The sequence below is a fragment of the Sebastes fasciatus genome, chromosome 18 (assembly GCF_043250625.1).
Source record: "Sebastes fasciatus isolate fSebFas1 chromosome 18, fSebFas1.pri, whole genome shotgun sequence".
Lineage (NCBI taxonomy): Eukaryota > Metazoa > Chordata > Actinopteri > Perciformes > Sebastidae > Sebastes > Sebastes fasciatus.
The window spans coordinates 24661526-24686922 of NC_133812.1; the positions used below are offsets into that span (position 1 = coordinate 24661526).

At 42.4% G+C, this 25397-nt stretch overlaps 1 protein-coding gene across 2 annotated transcripts in view; it reads right to left on the bottom strand.

The window, feature by feature from the left end:
* Positions 1–1364: 1364 nt before the first annotated feature.
* extl3 (exostosin-like glycosyltransferase 3) overlaps positions 1365–25397 on the bottom strand; it is a 39479-nt gene continuing 15446 nt past the window's right edge. The window contains exons 1-6 of one of the 2 annotated variants that reach the window (XM_074616619.1): positions 16358–16604; positions 10781–13404; positions 9926–10053; positions 7607–7751; positions 7365–7493; positions 1365–5519 (exon numbers count right to left, since the gene is read on the bottom strand). In XM_074616619.1, the coding sequence (XP_074472720.1) occupies positions 5310–5519; positions 7365–7493; positions 7607–7751; positions 9926–10053; positions 10781–12916 (2748 nt within the window). In that variant the 5' untranslated portion in view covers positions 12917–13404; positions 16358–16604 and the 3' untranslated portion in view covers positions 1365–5309. Of the gene's footprint in view, positions 5520–7364; positions 7494–7606; positions 7752–9925; positions 10054–10780; positions 13405–16357; positions 16605–25397 lie in introns of those variants that run through there. The other variant, XM_074616618.1, reaches the window with a different exon arrangement.

The following is a 25397-nucleotide window of genomic DNA, read 5'->3' on the forward strand; positions in this document are numbered from 1 at the left end:
GGTACATTCTTCTTCCCTCTTATCCCAGTGATGTCACATGTGAACTCCTCTGGGTTTGTTTTGGGGTGCTGCAGTCACACCTCGCCCTGTCAGTTCTCCTGCAGGGCCAAATCTCTACAAAGTCAAATTGAACTCATTACAAGATGAATACAACCCAGATGTCGAGCATTCCTGACGGATTAAAAATTGGCTTTTGATTGCAGAAAAGGGAGTAACAGCCACTGGAGTGCTTTTATCATCAGTTTGGCTTGCGTTTTGTTCTAAGCACAGTTTGTGCATTTGCAGCCATTGGAGGAATAGTTAGACATTTGGGGAAATAAGCTATTTAGTGTTAAATGAAAAGACTGACTCTCAGTCTGTAGGATAAATATGAAGCTAACAGTTAGTTAGCTCACTGACAGGAAACAGGAGTAAACAGCTAATCTGGCTCTGCCAAAATGTACCAAAACTCACCTACTAGCACCTCTAAAGCTCACTAAGTAACATATTGTATATTGTTTTGTCGTTTTTACATTTTGGTCATTGTACGTGGAGTTAACAGCCCATGGTTAACAGTTAAGTAAAAGTATGTGAGATATTTCAGTATGTCCGAAACCTTAGTATGAAACCAATAATATGTGAAATGCATACCATTTCTGGTTAAATATTACAGTATGCAACGCCGGACACTACGGCGACATAAATATCCCACAATGCAATGCGTTAGTGACGACAATGTACATAACAGACATTGGCAGACAGCTCTGTAACAACATTAACGCTTCAATTTAACTGTAAGTTTACAATTTCACTTTGTTAGGTATAATATATATATTTTAAATGAATTCAGACTTTGATTCTCACAAACCGTCGCTTTGGTCACATGAGGTTGGCACGAGTTACCATGGTTACACGTCTCCAACCGCCGAGGAGGCTCTAAGGAAGTGACGTCAGTTACAGCTCAGTGTGTCAGAAAACATATATACTACTGTTTATTCACACACAAGTATGATGAACGATAGCACACCTGTTGAGTATGTAGTGCATAGCATGTGATTTTGGATGAAGCCGTAGTGTCCAGCGTTGCATACTGTAATATTTCACCAGAAATGGTATGCATTCATGTACTATTGGTTTCATACTAAGGTTTCGGACACACAAATCTCACATACTGTTTTAGCGTACTAAATAGCATGTTAGTAAGGAATTTCGGAAGCAACCCATGTTTCAAGTCTTTATGCTACTAACTTATTTCTTGACAAGAAAACAAATAAACCCATTTCCCAAAAGGTCAAACAATTTCTTATCTTAAGACATTATCAAATAGTTAAAGTGCAGGAGTGTGTTTTGTAAAGATGGAGAAAAGAATGAAGCCATAAGTCAGATAATGTTTTAACAATGTTGACAGTTTTTATTTCCATTAATCTGGCCTTCAACGGTCTGTTTAACGCTGTCGTCATCATCATCAGCCTGGCACAGCAGCGCGAGCAGCGATGCAGGTGGCTGGAGCCGCGCCCACAGTTGTCGTGGATCAGACCCAGGAGCACATAGTTTCACAACTCCTGACACCGAGCAGAGTGACCGCGGCCTTCCCCTTCCGGGGGGTATTATCCTGCTCGGGGCCGTGGAAAACCAGCTGTGCCACTAATCCTAGAGGAAGGAGGGGACTGCTGGAGGAGGTTTTAACTTCTAAAATACCAGCTGACCCTATTTACGCCCCAGGACAGGTTTAGTCAGCCAGGTAATTATGAGGCCCTAGAGCGCTGATAAAAGTGTTCAGGTGTGACCAGGTTAGGCTGGTTTTTCAAGTCTGGTGCAGCAGGAGTGTACATTTAGATTGTTTTAGCTGTATTGTCATTTCACACCAGTGTTATTAGGAATCTGGCTCTTTGTTTATCCAATTTAGCTAAACATGCCCAATCACAATATTTGTACATTTCACCGGAGGGCCACCTGGAGCAGGTAGACATTTGGCTTCAAAGAGACTTTACGGCGTGCCCACTGGCTGTTGCAGACAGTTTATGACGTTCTGTTACAGGTCGACCTTCCTCAACGACCAGGTCATCTTCTATAAAACCACAAAGTGCTGCTCTCAGGTCGGTTAAATCCTCCCTCAAGCATTCAGTGGCACAAGCTAGTGTTCCTTGGCAATGAAATGAGCTCAATCAAGTTGGAACCTCTTTGCGATAAGGAATAATCTTGTCATTTTATTGAATGTGTCATTATCAGTTTTTAAAAAATCTTTTTTTTTAATAATATATTCAATAAATATACAGGAACCATGAACATATGAGAGTTTGTTTCATAAAAGCATCCTCACAGTTAGAACCTTATTTTGGGGAAAAAAACTTTCTTTTTTTATATAAAAGGGATCTTTTCTTCAGATTACAGTAATTAAGTGGTCAAATAAAGGACTTTGGATTTATAATACATGATGAGGAAAAGGGCTCGAATGGATCGTACCATGCAGAGTGGAAATGGGTGTACCAGACTGCCTCCCGTTAGCAACCATACACACTGTGTGTGTGAACCCTGCAAGTTGTGCTGTAAAAGCAACAGATATCGTACCTATTTGGCAAAGAAAACATTCATCAAGCAATGGTAAAAAAACAAAAACAACAAAGTGAAACCAATATGGCGACACTGTAAAGTGACGTTTCTGTCTGAGCTGGGATAAGTTCTATACAGGAGAGTGACATGAACATGGCGGGACATATTTAATACTTCTGTCTCAATAGAGCGCTGCAGGAATGAGTCCTAAAACCTGGACATGAGATAGCATTTTAGCACTTCTGGTTCCTCGTCTGGAAGTCAATGGGTTTTTAGTGAAACTTTTTTTTTTGTAAATATCCCCCTTGTGAATTTTAAAGCTTTTATGTGTCTTAAAAAAGTCGGTTGCAAGCAAGTGGCTAGATGAGACTACTTAACGTCATCACGCCGACTTGTCCTCCTCGCTTCGTTGTGTATACTCGCGCTCATGTGACCGTGGTGTAGTTTGTTTATAGCCTAACGTTTTTACTTCTGGTGATCGCATTCATACTTCAAAAATCATAAAAGTGGTGTTCATTTGTGCAGATAATCTTGCTGAACAAAACGTGTAAGTATCATTAAATGTGTGTTTGCCACAGAGCTTATTTTTTGCAATAATCCAAAACCCCATGGAAAGATCCCGTTGGCTTTTTGTCGAGGGAACCAGAGCGATGCTAACTTCCTGGTTGGCCTACAGAAATACGTCATCCCGGAGCGCTCTACAACAGAACTGGCAATATATTAAAAAGAATAGTTGGCAAACTTGCTTATTTGCTCTCTGGTGGAGAGTTAGATGAGAATATCTAGTCGTTAAATATAAAGGCTAACCGTTACAGCCTGAGGTCAGTTAGCTTAGCTTAGCACAAAGACTGGAAACGGGGAAACACCTTGTCATTTTTACACCTTGTTTGTTTTGTACAGATTAAACAAACAAGATGTTAAGTAGTGAGCTTCCGAGGTTCTGACGGGCAGATTTTTGTACCTTTAGACAGAGCAAGGCTAGCTGTTTCCCCCCGTTTCCAGTCTTTATGCTAAGCTAAGCTAACTGGACAGATTTGAGAGGAATAGATTTTTTTCATCTACGGGGCCGTACACATGCTGCATCTTTTGTACGCTCAAAATCCATTGTTGTCAATGTAGACGCGTTGCAGGTGCGCTCAAACACGAGAGTGACACCGTAGCGGTGTGCAAGCGTTTCCAAGCGCCTATTTTCTCGGGCCGCGATGGCTACGCCGCGAGATAAAGGAACGCTGCAGCGCGCGCCGCATGTCATGTGACGAGGAACAACCAATCACAGCTGGCAGATGTCTTTTCTTTCTTCCGTAAATATCAGTCTACGGTACATATATGGAGGAGAAGTTAATCATTTTAGTGCAGGACTGCCCAGAGCTTTACGATCTGTCCCACAGACTATTGTCCTGGCTTCACCCTTTCTGACCGAGGACGTCACAACATCCGGTTGAAAGGTCAGCCAAATTTACACAGAAAAAATTATTGACTCCTGCTAAACTACCGCAAATTCATCATCATCGCAGCGCGCAAGTTTTGGTTGCTTAGTAACGGCAGGCGTGATAGGAGCGCAACCTAACCAAGCACATTAGAAAGAAAAAAAGCAGCGCTTTCCACCTGTTTTAGACGCGGCATGTGTCCGGCCCCAAACTCTCCGGCACTAAGCAAATGAGTTTATTTCCTAAAACTATTCCCTTTAAACATTTGTTTTCTTTTACCATAATTCTAATAGTACATTTAACCTTCTTTATAATTACAACCATAACTTATTTTTTGTTGATTTTGGCAGCAGTGATTCTTGACTTTGTCGCACCACAGTGGGGGACATCGTAACTGTTGATTGGTTAAATATTATTACATTTAAACTACTTCAACCTCGGACCAGTTTTACAAACATTATTAAACGCCCTATAGCATAAAAAACACTCATCAAAGACTGCGGGTCATGTAAGCATAACAAAAATGACAAAATGGTGGCTGGTTTTCATGACAAATTTGAGGCATTATGGTGACCGCTGAAGTGAATTCCTTCTTGAACAGGATTGAAACATGATTGGGCCGACCTGTTTTAACTCTTCAGTCTTGGTCCTGTGTCGGTGTCTGATCTCACCACAGGCTGAGGTTCTGGAAAAATGTTCGTTCAACATTTAGACATTATTAAAAAAAAAAAAAAAAGATAGATTGTTCAATAAAATACTTCTGACCATCAGTGCTTCTCTCACGTACATGTACAAGAAGTACAGTTTGTAACTGTAAAATGGAAAAGAAAAAAAATTAAAGCGCAGCAGCTGAATCTGTCAACAGACTGCCGGGCCGAACGCAGCCTGACATCAGTCTGTCAGTGTGATTCAGTAACTGATAGCTCCATTGTCAGGTAGAGTTTATCGTGGGAGAGTTTCTGTACACTGTGTACAACCGTCCTGTTTCCTCAGCAGGCCGTTAAGAGGTGCAAATGACATCTGTAGTGGTTGATGATTGAGCATGATTGAAGAACATGAAAAAGGAGGAGTGACGTTCACTGAAAAGGCTTATTTTGTTGGCAGTGGTCCCTTTCAGCTTTCACTCTTCAAATTTCCAGTAGAGTTGTGGATTAGACCTCCGAGCCAACAGCTTTTAAGGTTAACTTGTCTCTCCCCCTCCGGGCAAAAACCCCACACTTTCCTCCCGTGCTTTTATCTGGCAGTCCATCCATCCCTCTTCATCACTGCTCGCAGTGGGAGCTGCTGTTTCTTTTAAATACTTCCCAGTCCTCTCTGCTTCTGGCTCTTTGCTGGGCCACACAGCCACCGCTGCTAGATGAACTTGAAGCACTTGGTCTTGTCGTGGGGCAAGCGAGTCTTAAACAGCACGGAGTCCACGCGGAACTGCGTGTACAGCAGCGGCATGTAGCCGTACACCTTGACGAAGAAGTTGATGCACTTGTGGCGTTCGTGGAAATGCGAGTCGTCGTGCGAAAGGGCCTGAGGGCAGCCGGGACAGCGGAACGTCCAACGTGATGTTACCTAAGATGGATAGAGAGACAGACGGTCAGTCTCTATGTCATGTGTGCATGTGGTACTTCACAGCACAATGCTGCTGTAGGATGAAAACCGTAACTAGGCACAGCAGTCCCATTAAGCTAAGAAGGTAAGAAAACATTGTATTACTCTGTAGGGTCCTTTCCATAATGTTGTTAAACACGTAAACCACAGAGGGTAACTGTGGGGTCTGAAAAGTGAAGCCAATGTCTTAAACTTGCATTCTCTCTAACAGCCAGCAGGGGGCGACTCCTCTGGTTGCAAAAAGAAGTCTGATTGTATAGAAGTCTATGAGAAAATGAGCCTACTTCTCACTTGATTTATTACCTCAGTAAACATTGTAAACATGAGTTTATGGTCTCAATCACAAGTTTCAAGTCTTCTTCAATACAGCATGATGTTCATTTAGTAAATTATGGTCCCATTTAGAGTCAAATAGACCATAAAGCAGGGGATACTTTAGGGCGTCCCTTTCATAGTGTGTTTTCAGTTCATGAAAATTAATTATAACCTTTTTAGTCACCTAAAAATGTCTTATTTAGCGTTCGGTTGTACTGAGCGCTACACTCTCGTGACACTTCTGGTTGCAAATAACCAAGATGGCAACGGACAAAATGCCGAACTTGAGGCTTCAAAACATCAGTCCATTAATCAATGGGTGACGTCACGGTGACTACTTCCACTTCTTATATACAGTCTATGGTCTTTATGTAATCTGTGCAATGTGCTACTTCACAGCACAATGCTGCAGTAGGATGAAAAGTGTTTGAGGAATTAACCTTTCACCTAACCACTGAACAGAAACTGTCCAATCATATCTTAGCAGCTGTAAGTAGGCACAGCAGTCCCATTAACCAAAGAAGATAAGAAAAAGGCTTTATTTCTCTGTACGGTCCTTTCCATAATGTTGCCAGACACTTATAATAACAATCTGAGCCTGTCAGTGGCAAAAACAAGCACTTTTAGTGGACGTACATTGACGGTGAGGAGTTGCCACCGAGCGATTACATTGCAGCCCGTTTAGCGGCTGTTGACTGCAGCGTTCTGCCTCAATACTGGACCAGTTTCAAAAATTATTTAGGAATTGCTGCTGTAATAAGAAGATTTTTTCCTATCTTTAAAACTTAAGTTAAGATAGGACAAGCAGTTAGAAATTTTTTTCTGTAATGAGGCATCAGGTTGGAAAAATACCGTAGTTACCCTTTAAGACTTCAGAAATGTTGAAGAAAAGGAAAAATAACCCTAAAACGGGGTTTGAATGTTGTTAATTCATCACTAATGATGCACAGAAACAATTTACTTTTGGTTGTATTTGTCTTATTTGGAATAAAAGAGAAATATAGTCACTCTCCATTTAGGACTCCACGTTCAAACTTGCCCCAAATTCATTATTCACAAGGCTTATTCCTAACAGCGAATTGCCGTCATGCAACACACTCCATCAAAGCAGTCCTTAATTCCCCTCTGAAACACCCCTGAATATTAACACCCCACTAAATCAAAAAGAACTTAAACTGAGGGCTGCAATAACATTTCTGCTCCAGCAGCCTCCGTGGCTTGATTGCTATAATTATTTGTCTAGCCGTAAATATGCACTCCGGTAATAAATGCCCTTCCGATAAAAAAATCCAGTGGAAAAATCAGGCAGAGCGCGCCGATTCGATCTTGTGTTTTTGATTCATCATTTGTGTGGAATATTGGATGTGTCAGTTTGAGTAATGGCGAGGCTAAGTGGGCAAAAAATATAAATACACCAGGCCTGAGGGAGACACAAAGTTTGCGGAGCCGAGCCGAGCCGAGCCGGACTGCACTGCACGCTCCGTCACTGACCTTGATGGGCGGTTTGCGGGTGATGTGAGAGACCAGGAAGTTCATGGCGATGTCCTCGCAGTTTATGTACTCGTCCACCATGTCCCTGATGGCCTGGGGCATCACGTAGGAGTACAAGTAGGCGTAGTACTACAAAATTAAAAAGCAGGCAAGTTAATTATAAACTGTAGCTATGATGAGACAGCAAAAAGATTGATTAGACTAAATATTGTTTAAGGAGGATGATGAATGTAAGATCTGACCTTGTGGAAGAAAGCAGCTCCTGTCAGGACCATGGAGAGCTCACAGGAGTAGTTGGAGTTGTAAAGCCAGGACTGATGGTTCACGTCCCACGCATGGTACCTCCCGGGGAAACCCACGATGCGATCTCTGGCCTCGCGCCACACTCTGTGAGACACCGCCGAACACAAAGTTAGAAGTTTAACCCCTTACCGGGGGAAGATAAAAGTCAACATTAGATGCCACATAGAAGTGGTGTACATCATGTGAAAGCTGGGAACATGAAGATTAATTTGAGATGCAGCTCAGCACCGTGTGTCAAATTGTTCTAGTCATAAATCAGAAATAAACATTAAAACAAATTGAGAAAGTGTATAAGATGATGAGTTTGTGATGGTCATTCCCATGCTCTATTATATCTTATAAGTTGTTGCAGCAATTTTTGGGTTGTTACACAGATTTGGTGCTAAATTTAACCATTTTTTATCCATCAAGAATTGATGAAAATGGTCAATAATCCCTCCAGAATACCACATTAAGACACCAAGACCTTGAGGAACACCATAGAAAAAACCATGCTGTGATTTGGGATCAAAAACTTTTGACATTTGGAGATTTCTGCTAGAATTGCCCTTTTTGGCAATTGGATGGCGAGCGCTTCTGTTTTGTAAACTGCTCAGAAACCCCTTTATTGTCAATCTAGCTAGGAAAGCCATCCATCCTCTGAATGTTCTAGGTCTGTAGTTTGTGGCTGTAAAGTTTCATGAGGCTGTGATTATCCTAGAGGTCACCACAGGTCATTTTATACAGTGAGGTCAAGTTTAAAAAAAATGGTCGCACTACAATGAAATGTCTCCTCTGGGGACTAACATCATCACACATGAATACAGTTGGGCTCATTGGATCCACAATTCTCAGCTTTACAGTGAGACCCAATTTATGCAATTCCAAGACAGCTTAGGCACCCCAGTATGCAGAAATATTCATCCCTTTGTAAATGGCCATGCCAGTTTTTCAGCTGCAAACTTGAGCGTAACTTCGTAGCGTTATTTAGCGATCTATCCGCCAAGCTTTAAGGGGTTAAATCAATTCATTAAGACTTGACTGGGCAGAATGAATCAATGTTTTATGGATGACTTTTTTATTATTGTTATTTGTCACTTCTTTAACGGTCATTCATTAGTTTGTTTTCCGAGTGTCTGTCTGTGCATATGCCACCCTTTTACATCCGTCTGTTTCCTTGTCATTCACTGTATATAAGCAATGTGACAACTATTTGCCTCTTGGGAGCAATTAAGTAACCATTCTGTCGTCTTTTATTAGCATATTTAAAACCCAAATGTCACTCTTGGCTCATATTTACATAGACACACACTGTAGCCCAGCAGGAAAGTTGATCAGATTAGATATTTGGAATTCCTTCTACTGGCGCAAGAAATCAAAAAAAAAAAAGCAATCGAATGTCTCAAATGAGCTCATGTGAGACCGCTAACACAGTCAGCTGCTGCGTAAGGTTTCCTCGTAACATTCCTCGGTAATTCTGGGGGAGTTTGAGATAATTCATGACAAATGACCACACACGCACGCACGCACGCACGCACGCACGCACGCACGCACACAGACACAGACAGAGAGCTGATTCGTGCCTGGACAAGCTGCTACAGCAGAGTTGTAGTTGATTCTGGGAGAGGGAGGGGAGGTACACAAAAATAACTCCACATGCTCTTTTAAATTGGTTTAAACATGGCCTTCACACTCAGCTTATCTAAGTGCAGTATTAGCAAATGAATCATAACTACAAGGCAGCGGCAGCACGCTTCCCCTTTTATTTTCTCTGGTTCGGTCTCAAGTGGTCGATTCAGTTTCTGTCTAATTCAGTGTTTTCAGGAATGTGATGCTTCTGCTTTTGTACTTCTCACTTCTCACTCAGCTTTCCCTTCTAATTTACTGCATTTTTCAACTTTCTTTAAAGCACTTCTCCAGAGGAAAGAAACAGTTATATCTAGTGTTTCTGTCAATCGATTCAAATATTTAATCGCGATTAATCGCACATTTTTTCATCTGTTCAAAATGTACCTTAAATTTGTCAAGTATTTAGTTTAGAGTGTTATTTAACCCCCTTCACTACAAGCTAGTATGACATGGTTGGTACCAATGGATTCATTAGGTTTACTAGTAACGAATTTGCGTTAACGCGTTATTACCGCGTTAACTGTGACAGCCCTAGTAATGACAAACACTTGTATGTTACCAGAGCCCAAAGTGATGGGAAATTGTGTCCATAGGGTGTTTCTCTGTATATGAATGCCTCAAGTCTTGTGCATCATGTCACCATCACTGACCTGAACCCGAACATGATCTCATCGTGGCGGAGATGAGCATCATCGTCAATCGACAGGATGGCCTCCGTTTCCACGGCGTCCCAGGGAAGGAAGCGGTTGTTGAGGCTGTTCTTTTCCGTGCGGACGACCTGCAGACGTAAAACACAAGACTGCTTAACAAAAAGGTTTCTGTCTGAGCTGTGATACTTTTAAGAACTCTAAATACTCAAAGCAACTCTAGTTAGTATATGCTACATACAGAACACCTATATAACTTCACTAACTGATCTCTACTACTAAAATTGTTTGTGATTTTAAGACTGCATATGACTCATGATTAAACTGACTTTTCAATAAGATTCAGCTTAGCACCGAAGTGTTCCAGACATTTATGTTGTTATACGATCTATGTGTGCCATATAGAAACAGTAAACATCCTGTATAAGCTCAGTGCCAGGCAGCACCAAAGACTCCACTAGTCTCTCGTTCCTCTTTCACAGCTTACGACTCGTCCCCGTCACAAACTAATGGTGTGAATACGAAGCGCATGAATATTTGATTTTTTTCAGACTTAATTCAAAAGCACAAATTTTATTATTCATGGATGTCAGACTTCTTCACATCTTTTTTAGTAAAGCTGCTGGTAATTTGTATGGACTCCTGCAGAGTCTCAAAGAAGCGCTGATCCAAACAGCTCAATGAAATGTGCTTCAACAAACTTTGCACCACCTCCGACACATCAGAGATGTTACAGGTTCCTTTTATTTTTGCACTTCAGAGAGACAGAGACGTATTCCTCACAAAAGAAACCAACATCTTTTAGATGTGTACTTTCTTTTACTTTGAATTAGAGGATTTTTCTGAAGGAGCACTCACCACAATGGGCAGGCCGATGTCTGGCCACAGCAGGTCATCTGAAGGAGGTTTGGGTGAGTTCCACACCACCACAACCTTGTTGAGGTACGGCAATCCATTCAGCCTCTCCAGGGAGTTCATCAGCACCTCCTCCCTCTCGTAGGTCAGCATGACCACGGTGAATTGTTCTCGGGGCACGTTGCCTCCTAAAGCTGCCTGAAACTCCTTCCCGGAGCCTCCCGTACCTCCACCGATCGGCCTGAAACCAGTACCTGAGCCAAGGAATTTAGCTTCAGAGGGCAGCACGGGGTCCAGAGGCGTGTGAGGGAACAGATGGAAAGGCCCCGGGGCCCGGTTCCACGCTCTGTAGGTGTCTGAAGCTGTGTATGTGAAGTTGCGGAGAAAGCGTGGCGATGCGTAGGGGGGCTCCGTCTCGACGGGACCCAAATCCAGATCCCCGTTGTCGGCCAGGTTGGCATCAGTTCCCGCCAGCTTCCCGGCTTTGTGGGGAATCTCGTGGGCGGGCTCTTCTTTGATGGGTGCAGCGGGAACCTGGATGCTGGTTCTGATGCTGGCCAGGAGGGTGTTAAGAACGTTCTCCGAGGTGGAGAAGTAGGTCTCCCACAGGAAGCGGCCCTGCCGCCTCATAGCCAGCATGTCATTATCCGATAGGCTGCGCAGCAGGAAGTGTAGCTCCGTGACGCGAGGCTTGGGGACGATAATGGCAGCTTCGCTCCATCGAATAAACTGGTGATATGGTAGTCTGGAGTGGTCCCCCAATACGACTGGGATGGTCCCCACCTCCAGGGCCTCAAAGAGCCTCATCCCGCAGCCTGCCGAGGCCACCAGGTGTCCGTCCCCCGGAGCGATCACCAAGCCAAACGTCGAAGCCTTGAGCACCTCCAGCCGGTCCTCCCTCTTCCCACAAAGAGCCCACTCAGTCGGCAAACTTGGCCGCGGGTTCTTGCAGGTGAACTCCACCAGCACCTGATCCAAGTGGCTGTCCTGCACCGCCTTTAAGGTGCCGATGATGCGGTCGTCGTAGTCGGCTGGTGGGTCGCCTTCCATTTCCTCCTCGAAGGACTGCGGGGGCGCCTCCTGTAAGCTGCTCCTCAGCGACTCCACCCGCTCCCCCTGGAAGGTGAACAGGTATTTCCTCTTTACTGGAACTTGAGGGGGCACTTCCAAAAAGTTTGGCTCTGAGAGGGCGTGAACCAGCGGGGACACGACCAAGTCAAAGCCCTCGCGGTACTGCTGCTCCAGGAAGGTGGACTGAGCGACCGCCGCCCGTCCTGTGCTCACATTATACAGGAAGTTCTGCGTCATGGACTTTCTAGAGAGATGCACCAGTACATGATTGTGTCCGTCAGACCTCCAGTAAGGGAGAGCTTTGAGTTGCTTCTCCAGCTCTGAAGGAGGCGGCGGTGGGGAGGAGGACTCCTGTAGCTCTCCTACCAGCACCAAGTACAGACAGGCGATGCTGGGGTTATCAGTTATATAAATGTTGGTTTTAACGGACGCTGCAAACGCCTGCTTCACCAGGGGGTCAAGATAGTCCGCCCATGGATACGAGGCAGTGTCGTAGACGTACACAGGAAACCCAGACGTGAGAGGGCAGCGAGCATAGTCGAAGCATGAGCGTAGGCGGCAGGAGCGCGCAGACTTGGGCGGTGGCAGTCCAGGGTCCTCCTTGTCTGGAAGCAGCCTGACCGGCAGTGATAGCTTGGGCTGGTTCTGAGCCATTAGCTCTTTATAGGAATGCTCCGTCTGGCTGATAACGTTCTTCAGCTGCAGCAGGTCCTGCTTGGCGCTGTCAATGCTGCGCTTGCACGCCTCGATGCGCAGGTTGAGTCGGGCGATCTCCCCGTTGAGCTCCTGCCTTTTAGCCTCCAGCTGCAGCAGCTCCTCGCTGACCGACTCGCGGATTCGACACAGGTCCTGCACGTGCTTCGCCTCGCACAGCTCGCCGCCGGGCCGCGGCCCGAAGATGCGCTTATCGGGACCCCCGGCTTCGTCGATGGTCGTGAGGTAGTAGTGGGCGATGAGAGGGAAGAAGACCAGGATGAAGAAGAGCATGAAACTGAGCCAGGTGAGACGCACGCGGCGTAGCACCCACGGCTGGCCGCCGGCACCCACCCCACCACCGTTACGCTGCATTGTTGACTCTCTCAGTCTGCTCCTTGCCCCACCAAGGAACCGTTGCTATGGGGATCAGCAGCAGCCATGATACGACCTTGTCAGCAAGGCAGTGGGATGGACACTAAATCATCAAAGCCGGGCTGTAGCTCTGTCCTTGTGTAAAGGTCATGTGAGGCTGTTTACCTCCTCTCAAGTGTCCGTGGCTGGAGCTCAGCCTCACCTGTATTCTAATATGTACTCTGATGCGTTATAGCTCACACCAACTAATGCCATTTCTATTGTGAGGTTCAGCTATTCTTTCCAAATCTATGTGAGAAAACAGTCCCGCACGTGGAGAGGGGTTCCCCTCGATGGGTGATGCAGGGAGGCCATGGCTGCTCACAGGTCAGTGAGATAGCTGAGTGGGCCGGTTGCTTCTATCCGGGTTGTGCTCATTTTCTTGCCCCTTGTTAGTAATTCCTCTGGAGATGGAGAATCTGAAATCTTCTCCTCCTCAAAACAGGAACCTGGGAGAGAATAACAGACAAAAAACAATGAGTGATAATGATTAAATAATAATCCTTAGCAAGTTTAAAGTGAAAATATCTAATATTCTTCATGCACCTCTCAAAACGTATGACTGAGAAGCTGCATTTAGTAAAGCAAACTCATTAGATAGCAAGTAGGGTTGTCAATCGCTTAAAATATTTAATTGCGATTAATCACACATTTTTTATGTTCAAAATGAACCTTAAAAGGGAGATTTGTCAATTATTTAATACTCTTATCAACATGGGAGTGGGCAGATATGCCGCTTTATGCAAATGTATGTATATATTTATTATTGGAAATCAATTAACAACACAAAACAATGACAGATATTGTCCCGAAACCCTCACAGGTACTGCATTTAGCATAAAACAATATGTTCAAATCATAACAAACTACAGCCCAACAGGCAACAACAGCTGTCAGTGTGTCAGTGTGCTGACTTGACTATAACTTGCCCCAAACTGCATGTGATTATCATAAAGTGGGCATGTCTGTAAAGGGGAGACTTGTGGGTACCCATAGAACCCATTTTCATTCACATATCTTGAGGTCAGAGGTCAAGGGACCGCTTTGAAAATGGCCATGACAGTTTTTCCTCGCCAAAATTTAGCGTAAGTTTGGAGCATTATTTAACCTCCTTCATGACAAGCTAGTATGACATGGTTGGCATCAATGGATTCCTTAGGTTTTGTAGTTTCATATGATGCCAGTATCTTCACTCTAGCTTTAAGACTGAGCCCGTTACAACCTAAAAATTCGCAATTTGTTTTAATACATTGAAAGAAATTAGTGGTGTTAAAATGAATTTGCGTTAACGCATTATTATCGTGTTAACTTTGACAGCCCTAATACCAAGAGGTTGGACACTTTTTCTTTTGCATTAATAAGGACACTAGTCTTGTTTGTGAAATGCTGCAGAGCTCTGAGGTAAAGTAGACACACGGTAACATTTATTTATAGTCAAGATTTCTATAGTCAGCCACTGCAAATGTTTCTTTATAAAGCAAGCCTCTGCAGCTCGTACTTTTTTTCCTACTGCATTATGTGCATGATTGCATCGACTAGGAAAAAATAAATCATCAGTGTGCTGCAGAATACCAGGGAGTATATCTTTTTCTTTCAATTTCTTCTCTTTCCGAGTCGCACAGAAAAGAGCACAAAACAGAGGAGAGCCATCACTGGTGGTAAACTAAACCCAATAGGCGAGCCGACACCACCAGCACCTCCAGCAAAATCCCATTAAAGGCCTCCTCCTGCATCCCGGCCTCATCACCGACTCAAATTACTGAGCGTCCCTGATAACGGTCCATCTTAGAAAGTGATGGGGATTTGTCTTCACTGGCTCAGAGGAGAAAAGGGCTTTCACAAACAAAGAAGGAAACCAGCTGCACTTTGTGATGCAGACTATTATACTCTTGCCAGTTTCATTTCAAAGTTTTCAAGATGTTCCCGCTGGTTTCATGATGTAATGGGTTGTGAGTTATCTTAACATCAATGCAAGAATATCCACAAATACATCTTCCTCTTTAGCTCATTTCACCCTGTTTAGTAGGGGTGGGAAAACAATCGATTCACCTATGTATCCTGATTTGTTTTTACGATTTTTAAATCAATTATTTAATGCCAGAATCGATATATTTGCTTCATTTGAGTCTATGCGGAGGTAGAAGGACGTTACCGCTTTTATTTTTGTAGTCTGAGTAACGTGACGTCATATTTGTTCTGCATCTGTCAATCAAAACAAACCACAGAAAATAGAAAACAGCGGAGGATCCGCGTGGATACGACCTGCTCCCTCACATATTAAATCTAAACCCAACACATCCAGTAAAGTATGGAAACACTTTGGGTTTCATACATTGCAGGAAAAGCAGAGCTAGACATCACGGCTAAAGCTGCATGCTAACTCTGTCATGAACAGGAAATGTTATTGTATTGCGGTAACGTGCGGTCAAGCCAGCCGTCACTCTCATCTCTGTGGTCAAATGGGCCGACGCTACAACTGTAGAGCACCCATATACTGACATTTATGTTAAATGCATTCAAACGACCCCGATGGAGCTGACCATGGATGGATAAAGAGAACGGAGCTGACGGAGAGCTAGAGACGGTTGTTTTCAAAACAATGTGTTAACAAAGGGAACTGTATATACAAAATACATATATGGAAATACGATTGATTGGATTATATTCACCAGAAGTATAAAACATTACATGTTCCTTATAAATTAAAAAGAAAACACCACTAATTTGTAAGGGAAACGTCTTTATTCTTAGATTTTTGGGTTGCTCCAAAAAAATTTAATCAATAATTCCTGACAATGACTGATATATTTGACTTCAGGACATCTCTGACTACATACATGCTGAAAATCAAACATTCTTACTGTATTCATTTAGATATTTCTCAAAGTAAAAGTCCCTAGAAGTGTATGATTCAACTTAACTCAACGCAATAAATCGTATTATCGAATCGCAATACATATCGAATATGCACCCAAGTATCGTGATAGTATTGAATCGGGAGATTCAAGTGCCTTCAAGTAAAATTCAGGACCTCAGGAGCTGCGTTTTCAGTGTGCAGATGTTTAGCTCTCGGCTAAAATCCACAGCAAAACTAGAAGTAGTATCAGGTCCCCTTAGACAGGCGCAAACGTCTCTGAAAGATTCTTACATCATCATGAGCATAATCTAAATATCAGCACAGATCGTTTCCTTCCACGAGCAGCAGCAGGCCGTCTGCTTTCTGAGCTCTACAGCTATATCACACCGCAACACAAGCCCCGATGATGTCAACTGATCGGCCAAGTGCCAAACAAGTCTTATCAAATACGGTCTTAAACCCACAACACTGAGCCTCGATAAAGCAGTCCGGTTCAGAGCGACACACAGTCACACAGACGAAAAAGGAACGCAGGTGGTGTTTACCTTTTGCCGACATAACAGCTCCTCTCGATAAGGATTATTATTCCCACGAATGGTGAATTCAAAACCAACGGTTTTCATTACTGCCTGGTTAGATCACAACGTAGACAGATAGCATCTTAAAAATAAACACAGGGGAAAAAAAGCCATCTTTCATTCTGTCTGAGTCAAGTAATCATTTTCCCGTGCTGCCTCCGTGTGACGGGCATTTCTGATGTTTAGAGATTACTTCTACCCCCCCACCCACCCTCGACTCTACTGCAAAACAGCATCTTGCAACACAGCTGGCGTGTGTGTGTCTGTGTGTGTCAAGGAGAGGAATGAGGAAAGGTACCGGCCAATCACATGACAGGCACGTGACTTCATCTTACCTAAAATGACCGACATCCTGCTGCTACTTGCCTCCTCGTAGCTGCATGTCTGAATGCACCTTAAACCTCACATACCATCAGGCTGCATGACGCCAAACCATAAACCATATGCTGCTGACATAAATTTTTTTTTATTTATGACTTGTAACTTAATTTAAACATATTTTTCTTTTCATCAATAGGACTGCAACTAACAAGGATTTTCATTATCTGTTTATTTCCTGATTATTGTCTCGATTCATGGATCGATTTGTCAGAAAAAGACTGGCAATTATTACCCCAAGGGCTTCACATTTTGTCCAACAAATAATCCATATTAAATATACAATGATATGAAACAGAAAAAAATAGCAAATCTTCACATTTGAGAAGCTGAGATCAGATCATGTTCGACATTTCTGCTTGACAAATGATTGAAACGAATAGTCGAATATCAAAATAGTTGGCTATTCATTTTCTGTTTGATCAATTGATTAATTGACTAATAGTTTCAATTAGGGCTGAATAACAAGAATATTTCTTTTATGGTGAATCATTTAGTCTTAAAAATGTGAACTAGAATTACCGCCTCGCGCTTGTACGCCTCCGCCAACTAGTGAAGTTGCAGTTTACATCCATGACTGTCCAAAATGTCATAATTTTGTAGATATTGTATTAGATATTTGTGTAAAATTGTCATAATTTGCATATGAATTCTTGAGTTATGGTCAAAAACGTGTTTTGACCTTGAGTCCTTGAGTCATAGTGGATGTTTTTGCCAAATTTGAAGAAATTCGCTGAAGGCGTTCCCTGAGATATCGTTTTCACGAGAATGGGACGGACGTGAGGTCACAGTGACTTTTAACCACCGAAATCGAATCAGATCGTCCTCGAGTCCAAGTGGACGTTTGTGCCAAATTTGAAGAAATTCCCTCCAGGTGTTCCTGAGATATCACGAGAAATGGGATGGACATGAAGTCACGGTGACCTCGACAACCCGAAAACGTTCGGCCAAGGCTGTCACGGATGAGAAGAACCCAATGTGACAGCTTCAAATGTCCAAAACCCCAAATATATTCTATTTAGGGCGATAGAAAACAGAAAAAAGCAGCAAATCTTCACATTTGAGAAGCTGAAAATTGCAAAAATGACCTGAAGGTCACAAATTCAGTGCCACCCAAGAATACTTTATAGAACAACTGAAATTTATTTATTTCTGATTCTCATCTTCAAATCATAATACAGTTGCATTTTCTGGCAGCACTAAGCCTGGATACCTTCGGCATTACCTGGATACTTATGCTGATTATTTTCTAGATTAATCGATTAATCATTTGGTTTATAATAAAATGTCAGAAAATAGTGAAAAATGTCCATTCCAGTCTCTCAAAGTCAAAGGTGATGTCTTTAAATGTCTTGTTTTGTCGGTCCAAAACCCAAAGATATTCAGTTTAACATGATATAAAACAGACAAAATCCAGAAATGTCCATATTTGAGAGGCTGAAAACAGCATTTTTTGCATGAAAACTTACTTTAAATATTTATCGATTATCAAAATAGTTTGCAATTCGTTTTCTGTCTATTAACTAATCAATTAATTGCAGCTCTTACTACCACAGCATTACCAAGCTACTGACCAGAGACTGACTTTTCCAAAGGGCATCTTAAGCAGCAATTACAGAGCATCAGTATGTGTTTATTAAATACAGAAGTGAATGTGCAGTATATATTATTGGCTGCAAAGGTGCAGCCACAGTTAAATGAAGAAGCAGAGTAATCCAGGTTAACATTAGATGAGATGCTCTGGTCCTACACAGTAACTACAGGTCAGTGGTCTTTGGTGTAGTTAGGAGGGACCATGTACAGTAGAAACTCTCAGGACAGACGACCCTTTGAACGCTGACCCTCATCCTGCTGCTCAGCGATGCGCCCGAGGTGCAGGGCGACCGAGCGGCGACTATCACAACAGTCTGATTAATTGCTGCATGACTGCCAGTGTCACAGGGGTAATGGCAGACAGATGTTGGCAAATGCTCTAGCTAGGCCTAATCTGGAGCCAAAAAAACATGCCGGTTTTAAAGCTTTGCCCGCGGCTGCTTCTGGGAACACGAAGCAACTCGCAGGAGATAGAAGCTAAATCTCAATCTCTTCAATTGTAGCTTTCTAATCTGCAGAAAGTCTCCTCTCCACTGCAGTCAGCTTAATCTGACTGCTGTCTGCATGGAAAAAACACACAGGAAGGCATCGATCGCTCTGGATTTTACTCTGCGGGGATCAATGATAACGCCATCATTACCCACCGCTGAGCTGCGAGACGGTTTGGTGTTAAGCACCTAAAGGGCTGCCCGTTGCAGCCATTTCCACTTGTAGGCTTTTAGGCAGACACGGCGGCACGAGATTAAGAGCGAGCTATAAAATATATCTATACTCACAGAGCGATACGGACATGCCCGTCCTCGCCTTCACCTTATACAACACAGTATGCAGCTACAACATCGCATGAAGCCACTGGGTGCTAACACTTTAGAATAACCATCATTAATAAATGTTAAATTTAACAAACAATGAAATAATTCATTATTAGTAGGGCTGTCAATCGATTACAATAGTTAATCGCGATTAATCACATGATTGTCCATAGTTAATCACGATAAGTCACAAATTAATCGCATATTTTTTATCTGTTCAAAATGTACCTTAAAGGGAGATTTGTCAAGTATTCAATACTCTTATCAACATGGGAGTGGACAAATATGTTTGCTTTATTCAAATATATGTATATATTTATTATTGGAAATCAATTAACAACACAAAACAATGACAAATATTGTCCAGAAACCTTCAAAGGGACTGCAGTTATAACTATATATATTTATGCATATTAAATACTTGGCAAATCTCCCTTTAAGGCACATTTTGAGCAGATAAAAAATGTGTGATTAATCACGATTAACTATGGACAATTACGCAATTAATCGTGATTAAATATTTCTTTAAGGTTTACAAATAATTTAGTAATCATTAACAAATACTTAATATAGTATGTAAAATGTTATAATGTAATAATTAACTGTTAACTAATTGTCTCTTATTAGCTATGATACAATAATTTACAAAGTATTTATTTCACATTACACACAACTAAAGATAAAATTACATAAATGACATAGCATTATTAATAATTAGTATTGTTTGTTAACAGTAAAATAACTATTAACTAAAGTTACATTAACTATCAGTGTTACATTGTGCAATAGTCACTCTATGGCTGCAGGGAACAAGTAACTCGGGCTGGGTGACATGGAGGAAATCAAATATTACCATATTTTTGACCAAATACCTCGATATTGATATGGCGACGATATTGTAGGGTTGACTACTGGGGCTTTTACAAAATATTTAGACAATGAAATTTTTGATAAATAATCATCAGTTAAATAGATATAATTACTAAGTGTGTAAAGACAAATAATAGAACAAATAAACAAGTTCAGAAAACGATATCACTTTACTGTAATGCAGCCTTTAAAACCAGGATAAGACTTGTGCCATATTACAATATCCAACATATAAGATATCGAGTCTCACATCACGATATTGATATAATATTGATATATTGCCCAGCCCTACAAGCAACACATTATATTATTCTTTTTATAGATTTTGCCATGTTGAATCACTTCCTTGCAGATGATGACTAATCTCTGTATATTACAGTGTAAATATTCCATTACTCACACTGTAAATCAATACTAATATGATATACAATCCAGCCCCTTTTTTTTCAGGAGGTTAAATCCTGCAACACGTTCAAATCACGGGGTCTTCTCAGGGGAGAGGAGAAGCTAAAGCAGCGCCGCCGCCTCGCCTCGCTGATGACCCAGATAAAAAAAAAAACTCCACATGGCGAGCAGCAGCAGCAGCACTGAGCAAGCAATGACTTAGTCAGCAAATTACTGGTCAGGCCTATGAATACCGCAGACTGCATTAGTCTAGCAGACTGTTAATTTGATTTAGAGGTATGGAAAACTGACGAGATGCATTTAACACAGTTTTTAGCATCAATCAAGATCAGGTTCTTGGCTCACGCCGAGTTAAGAGAGCGTGAAAGCTCATGTAACGCCTGCAGGGATGCATCATGTTGTGATTAATATGATCCCGGCATAATATCTTCATCTGAAGTCTAAAGAATAACAGCAGCAGGTGCCGAGCTCTGAGCTCTGAAATGAAAAAGTGGGACGCTGCTTTCAAGTTCCCAGACATTTGAGGGCGAGCGCTTGTATAAATGTTTGAACAGTCTCTCTGCACACCGAGACAGCCCTGGAATTCCTCTATGAAGAAACAGGAAGCACAGACAGAATCGACGTCCAACTATAACAGGTTTTTTAGTGACCACGATCAACTCAACGCGAGGGTCTCACGTGGGGGAAGACGGGGGGGAAAAGGCAGCTTGTGAATGAGTGGTGACATATCCTGCAACAAAACTGAGAGCGAGTGTTTATTTTTCCAGCTGTCCTTGAGGCATCTGACTGAGCTTTTGACAGATAGTGAGAGGAACTGAGGGATTTAAGGGCTGACAGGAAGATCACACAGCTTGTATTTTTAATAAGGCCCCGGGTAGCAAGGCTCCAAGAGGTAGGCACTGCAACGACTGAAATATTAAGAAGATGGATCTTTGATTTTTTTTCTTTTAGTGTCTCAAGAAGAAATAGCTAACTTCTAATGATGAGAATGACAGTGATTTTTCCACACCACTTCAAGTGCGCTCTCTCGCTCTCTCTTCCACTGCTTTATGTATGACTCACTGCTAAATCAATCTGAAAATAAATAATAAACCAAGACATACTGTCAAAACGCAATCTGTAATTTGTCAGACAGCCTCCTTCGTAATCAATTAGTCTGGTCGGGCTTCTGGTGCCAAACACTGAATCTTCTCTTTTTAAATGGGAACAAGACTGAGAGTCTACATCTCTGTGAGACTGTATTAGGCACAACATGCTCACATCCTCATGTTAACATTGTGATGTTTATTTATGTTCATCATATTGTGTGTTGCAATACCCACACTACCGTACTATTGGATATGTCAGAAAAAGATTCAGTGTGTCAAATGCAGTATGCCCAAAAATACCAGGATGTCCTACTACATCCGGTCGCATGCAAGCCAGCATGTTTTTCTGGTTATTCTGACCCACAATCCTCTGCACAGCAGATATATGAGCAAGAGGGTCAACATTCAAGGGGCAATGCTATGACGAAGTAGTACGTCCCAACTGTATGCATACTGCACAGTGCGTACTTTATAAGGGCAGCTGCGGTATGTATTAAAAGTAAAAAAAGAAAAGATATGCGATCTGGAACGTAGCCTTATGCTACGTTCACACTACCAGTGACAAAAGCAACAAAACAGCCAGCGAGGCCAGCTACATTGTTAGCAAGTCGCTGTTGAAGTGTTGCTCAAGCGCTCATTGATGTAGTTATAACATTAAATAGCACTGGCAACTGGCTAATGCCATTTTTTTTGACAACATATGATTGGTTGACACTTCACCACGTCATTGAAGCGCTGAAAAAAGTTGTTTGTTGTAGTACACACTACAGCTGAGGCCGATGGGAATATCATTAGTTTTGCAGGTACTATTTTGTCATAAGTACTGGAAAAACTGAAATTTTAACCTGATGATGGCGCTATATGAAAAGTCAGGAGCTATGATTTCTGCTTCCCAAAGACTCACAACACTGTAGAATGCTCCCTTTGAATATATATTTCTTTTCACTTTTCTAGATTTAGTAACAGTACAATGTTTCAAGCCCAAATAGGCTCGTCATCAGGTCTTTGGGAAGCAGAAATCCCCACACAATGTTTGGACTGCAACTGGACAAGAGAGATGTGCATGTTTTTTTGATTGCTAAGATATTTCAATGAAAAACAAAAACTTCACAATTGTGGTGGCACTAGAGGAAAAGTCAGGGGATCACCAAAGTCAGTAGGATGTACAATTATGGCAATGTATTCAATAGTTGTTGAGATATGTCAGCCCGGCACAAAGTGGTGGACCGACCAAACGGCCGACATCTCCATCCCTAGAACAATGCTGCTAACATTCTCACTGTTCATTCATGTATCTGTGACACAAAACAGCTGTGCCCATATTCCCCACAACTTACAGTACATCCAAACCATACTGGTCTGAAAGAAAACTGTCCAAGGACAAAGGAAGGACTCTTTCTGCAGTGTTAATGTTACACACATTAATACCTGGGTATTTCTCTATCGTCAGCCACTTAGCACTTCAACGGCAGCAGTAGGAAGGTTATAAGTACTGCAGGTCTGGGACCACTTATCGTAAATGCAGGGAAATCAATAAAAAACTTTGTTTTTTCTTTCTCCATAAATAAATGTTCTGCACATGTATTACATTACAGAAGGTGCTGAGGGGCACTGAGAGTGTTTATCTTTTGTTTATTTTAACCTTTTCTAATGGATTTTCTCAGCTGGTCAGAGGTGTGATACCGCATACAGTCATAATAAATGTCTTTTTAACCACTCCATTCATAAGATGGAGCTGAACTACAGCTGGCGATTAGTTGACTGACAGAAAATTATCATTTAATTCTAGCAAAATGCCACACACTGCTTCTCTAATGTGTGGATTTGCTGTTTTTATATCATTTAAACTGAATATCTTTGGGGCTTCAACTGTTGGTTGGACAGAACCAGAAGACATTCGAAGACTTCACCTCCGGCTTTCGGCAATTATCACATTTTTCACTACTTTAGTTGCAGCCCTGAGCTGTACTTTCAGGATAAAAAAAAAAGAGATACTAGTAAAAACTGAAGCATGGGAGTGTTGTAAATCCAAATATACACAATTCTAGCTGACTGCAGCAGTGAACCGAGGCCTCCGGAGGTGATGTTGCTGCACTTCAGAAACTCATCATGGCTTCTTCTGGGACTCCAGGTTATCCTGATGCATTTCTCCCCTTAAGGGGGCTCTGGCTCATTGTGCTTGCAGACAACCCTTCAAATAATTAATTGTGATTTCATGGAGAGGATCGAGGTAGGGCGCTCCCTGTGGAGGTGATGGGGGTGGAGAGGGGAGAGATTCGGAGGCAGCTGCAGGGGAAAGCACAGTCATAGGGCTGTGTGAGGGAGCAGCTGTTGCAGCCATGGATCACAGCTCATCTGCAGACGGCTGACTGAGCCATCTCAAGGACCTTTTTTTCACTAGTAAATTACAGAAGTGCCTGTAGGGCTGCAGAGTGGTTCTCAGAAAGGGAATGAAAAGTCAGAACATGTAAGACTTTGTAGATCTGCGAATCAAACAGTACTGCATTAAGATATAAGAACGACTGATGTGATCTGATTTAGTGCCGAAACAATTTTGATAATTCGGATCATCAAATGCCAGTTTTTGTGATTTATTGAAATACTTACAGGCCTAATTAAAGAGATTTTGTTAAGTTTAATAACGGCATTAAACTTTAAGTAGCACACCCTCCATCAGCAGTGAAAACTTTCCAGTGATGCTGCTGGGTGCCGCTTCCCGCTGGTGCCTTTATTATCTAATAACGCTGAAGAGATGACAGCGAGGACGTTATGATCGTCAGGAGTATTGGTGTTGGCGATGACCCGACGCAGGAGCAATTACGGTCGCCCTCCACGTGGACCGCCTCCTACTCAGCGCAAAATATATGAGCGCGTTCACCTTTGTCTCTCGGAGTGTGCATTAAACAGTGAGAGAGGACAAACGGAGGCAGACAGGAAACCCACTTTTCACTGCCCTGTTGTTTGGAAACAAACATCACAAGACTCGTCTGTTGAGTCGTATTTATAACTTTGCTGAAAACCATTTTGCACGGCAGAAACGGAGAGAGAGAGATAACCAGGGAGAGAAGGAATGAGTTCATAATGACAGATGGGCCTGGGTGCCTCCCAACCTCCAAAGCTCCTGCAATATGACAAAGATTACACAGGAGAGCAATTCACAAAAAAAGGTGTCCTTGCGGGATGACACAACTTTTAAAAGACAATCCAAGGAAAGACAAACGCATCCAAAAATATTCTTCTGGCGACCAATCTGTGGGCATCGTCAGAGACGAGAGGCTCTGCGTTCGTAAGAGCTGGGAGAGTGATGAGCAAAATGCATCACACTGACTTTGCAGCGAGCGCTAATCTGTCACCGAAGCCTCCGCTGTAAAACTGCTGTGGCATGAGCTGCCCCCACAGGGGCGAGGCGAGGAGAGACTCGCTGCGTTGGTGAGAATTGAAAATGTGACAGCCAATTAGAGTCAGAGCAGACGTACAGACACCCAGGACTCCCCCATTTCAACAGCTCGCACATTTGTCTAATGAGCTCCAACTTCTAGAAAACCTCTAAAGGGGATACATTTTTAATTTCTACTTGCTTTGTCTTTGCCAGAAACTCACACAGTAGGCTAAAATTTAATTATGTGTCCTTCGGTTTTCCCAAAAACGGTTCGTTAGCGTTGTTACTTTGCTCCTCCCTAAAAACAAAGGACAGGGTTAGCAGCTAGCAGCTGGTGTTCCCCCTTTCCTTTAATTATGGTTTTACTTGTGTCTTTTCTTAAGTTAAATATAATTGATGTGGGACTAAATGTTTTTGAACCAAAGTGCAGTCAAAATTTGTCTATTTTAATGTTTTGTTTTTTAAAAACAACAATTAAAGTC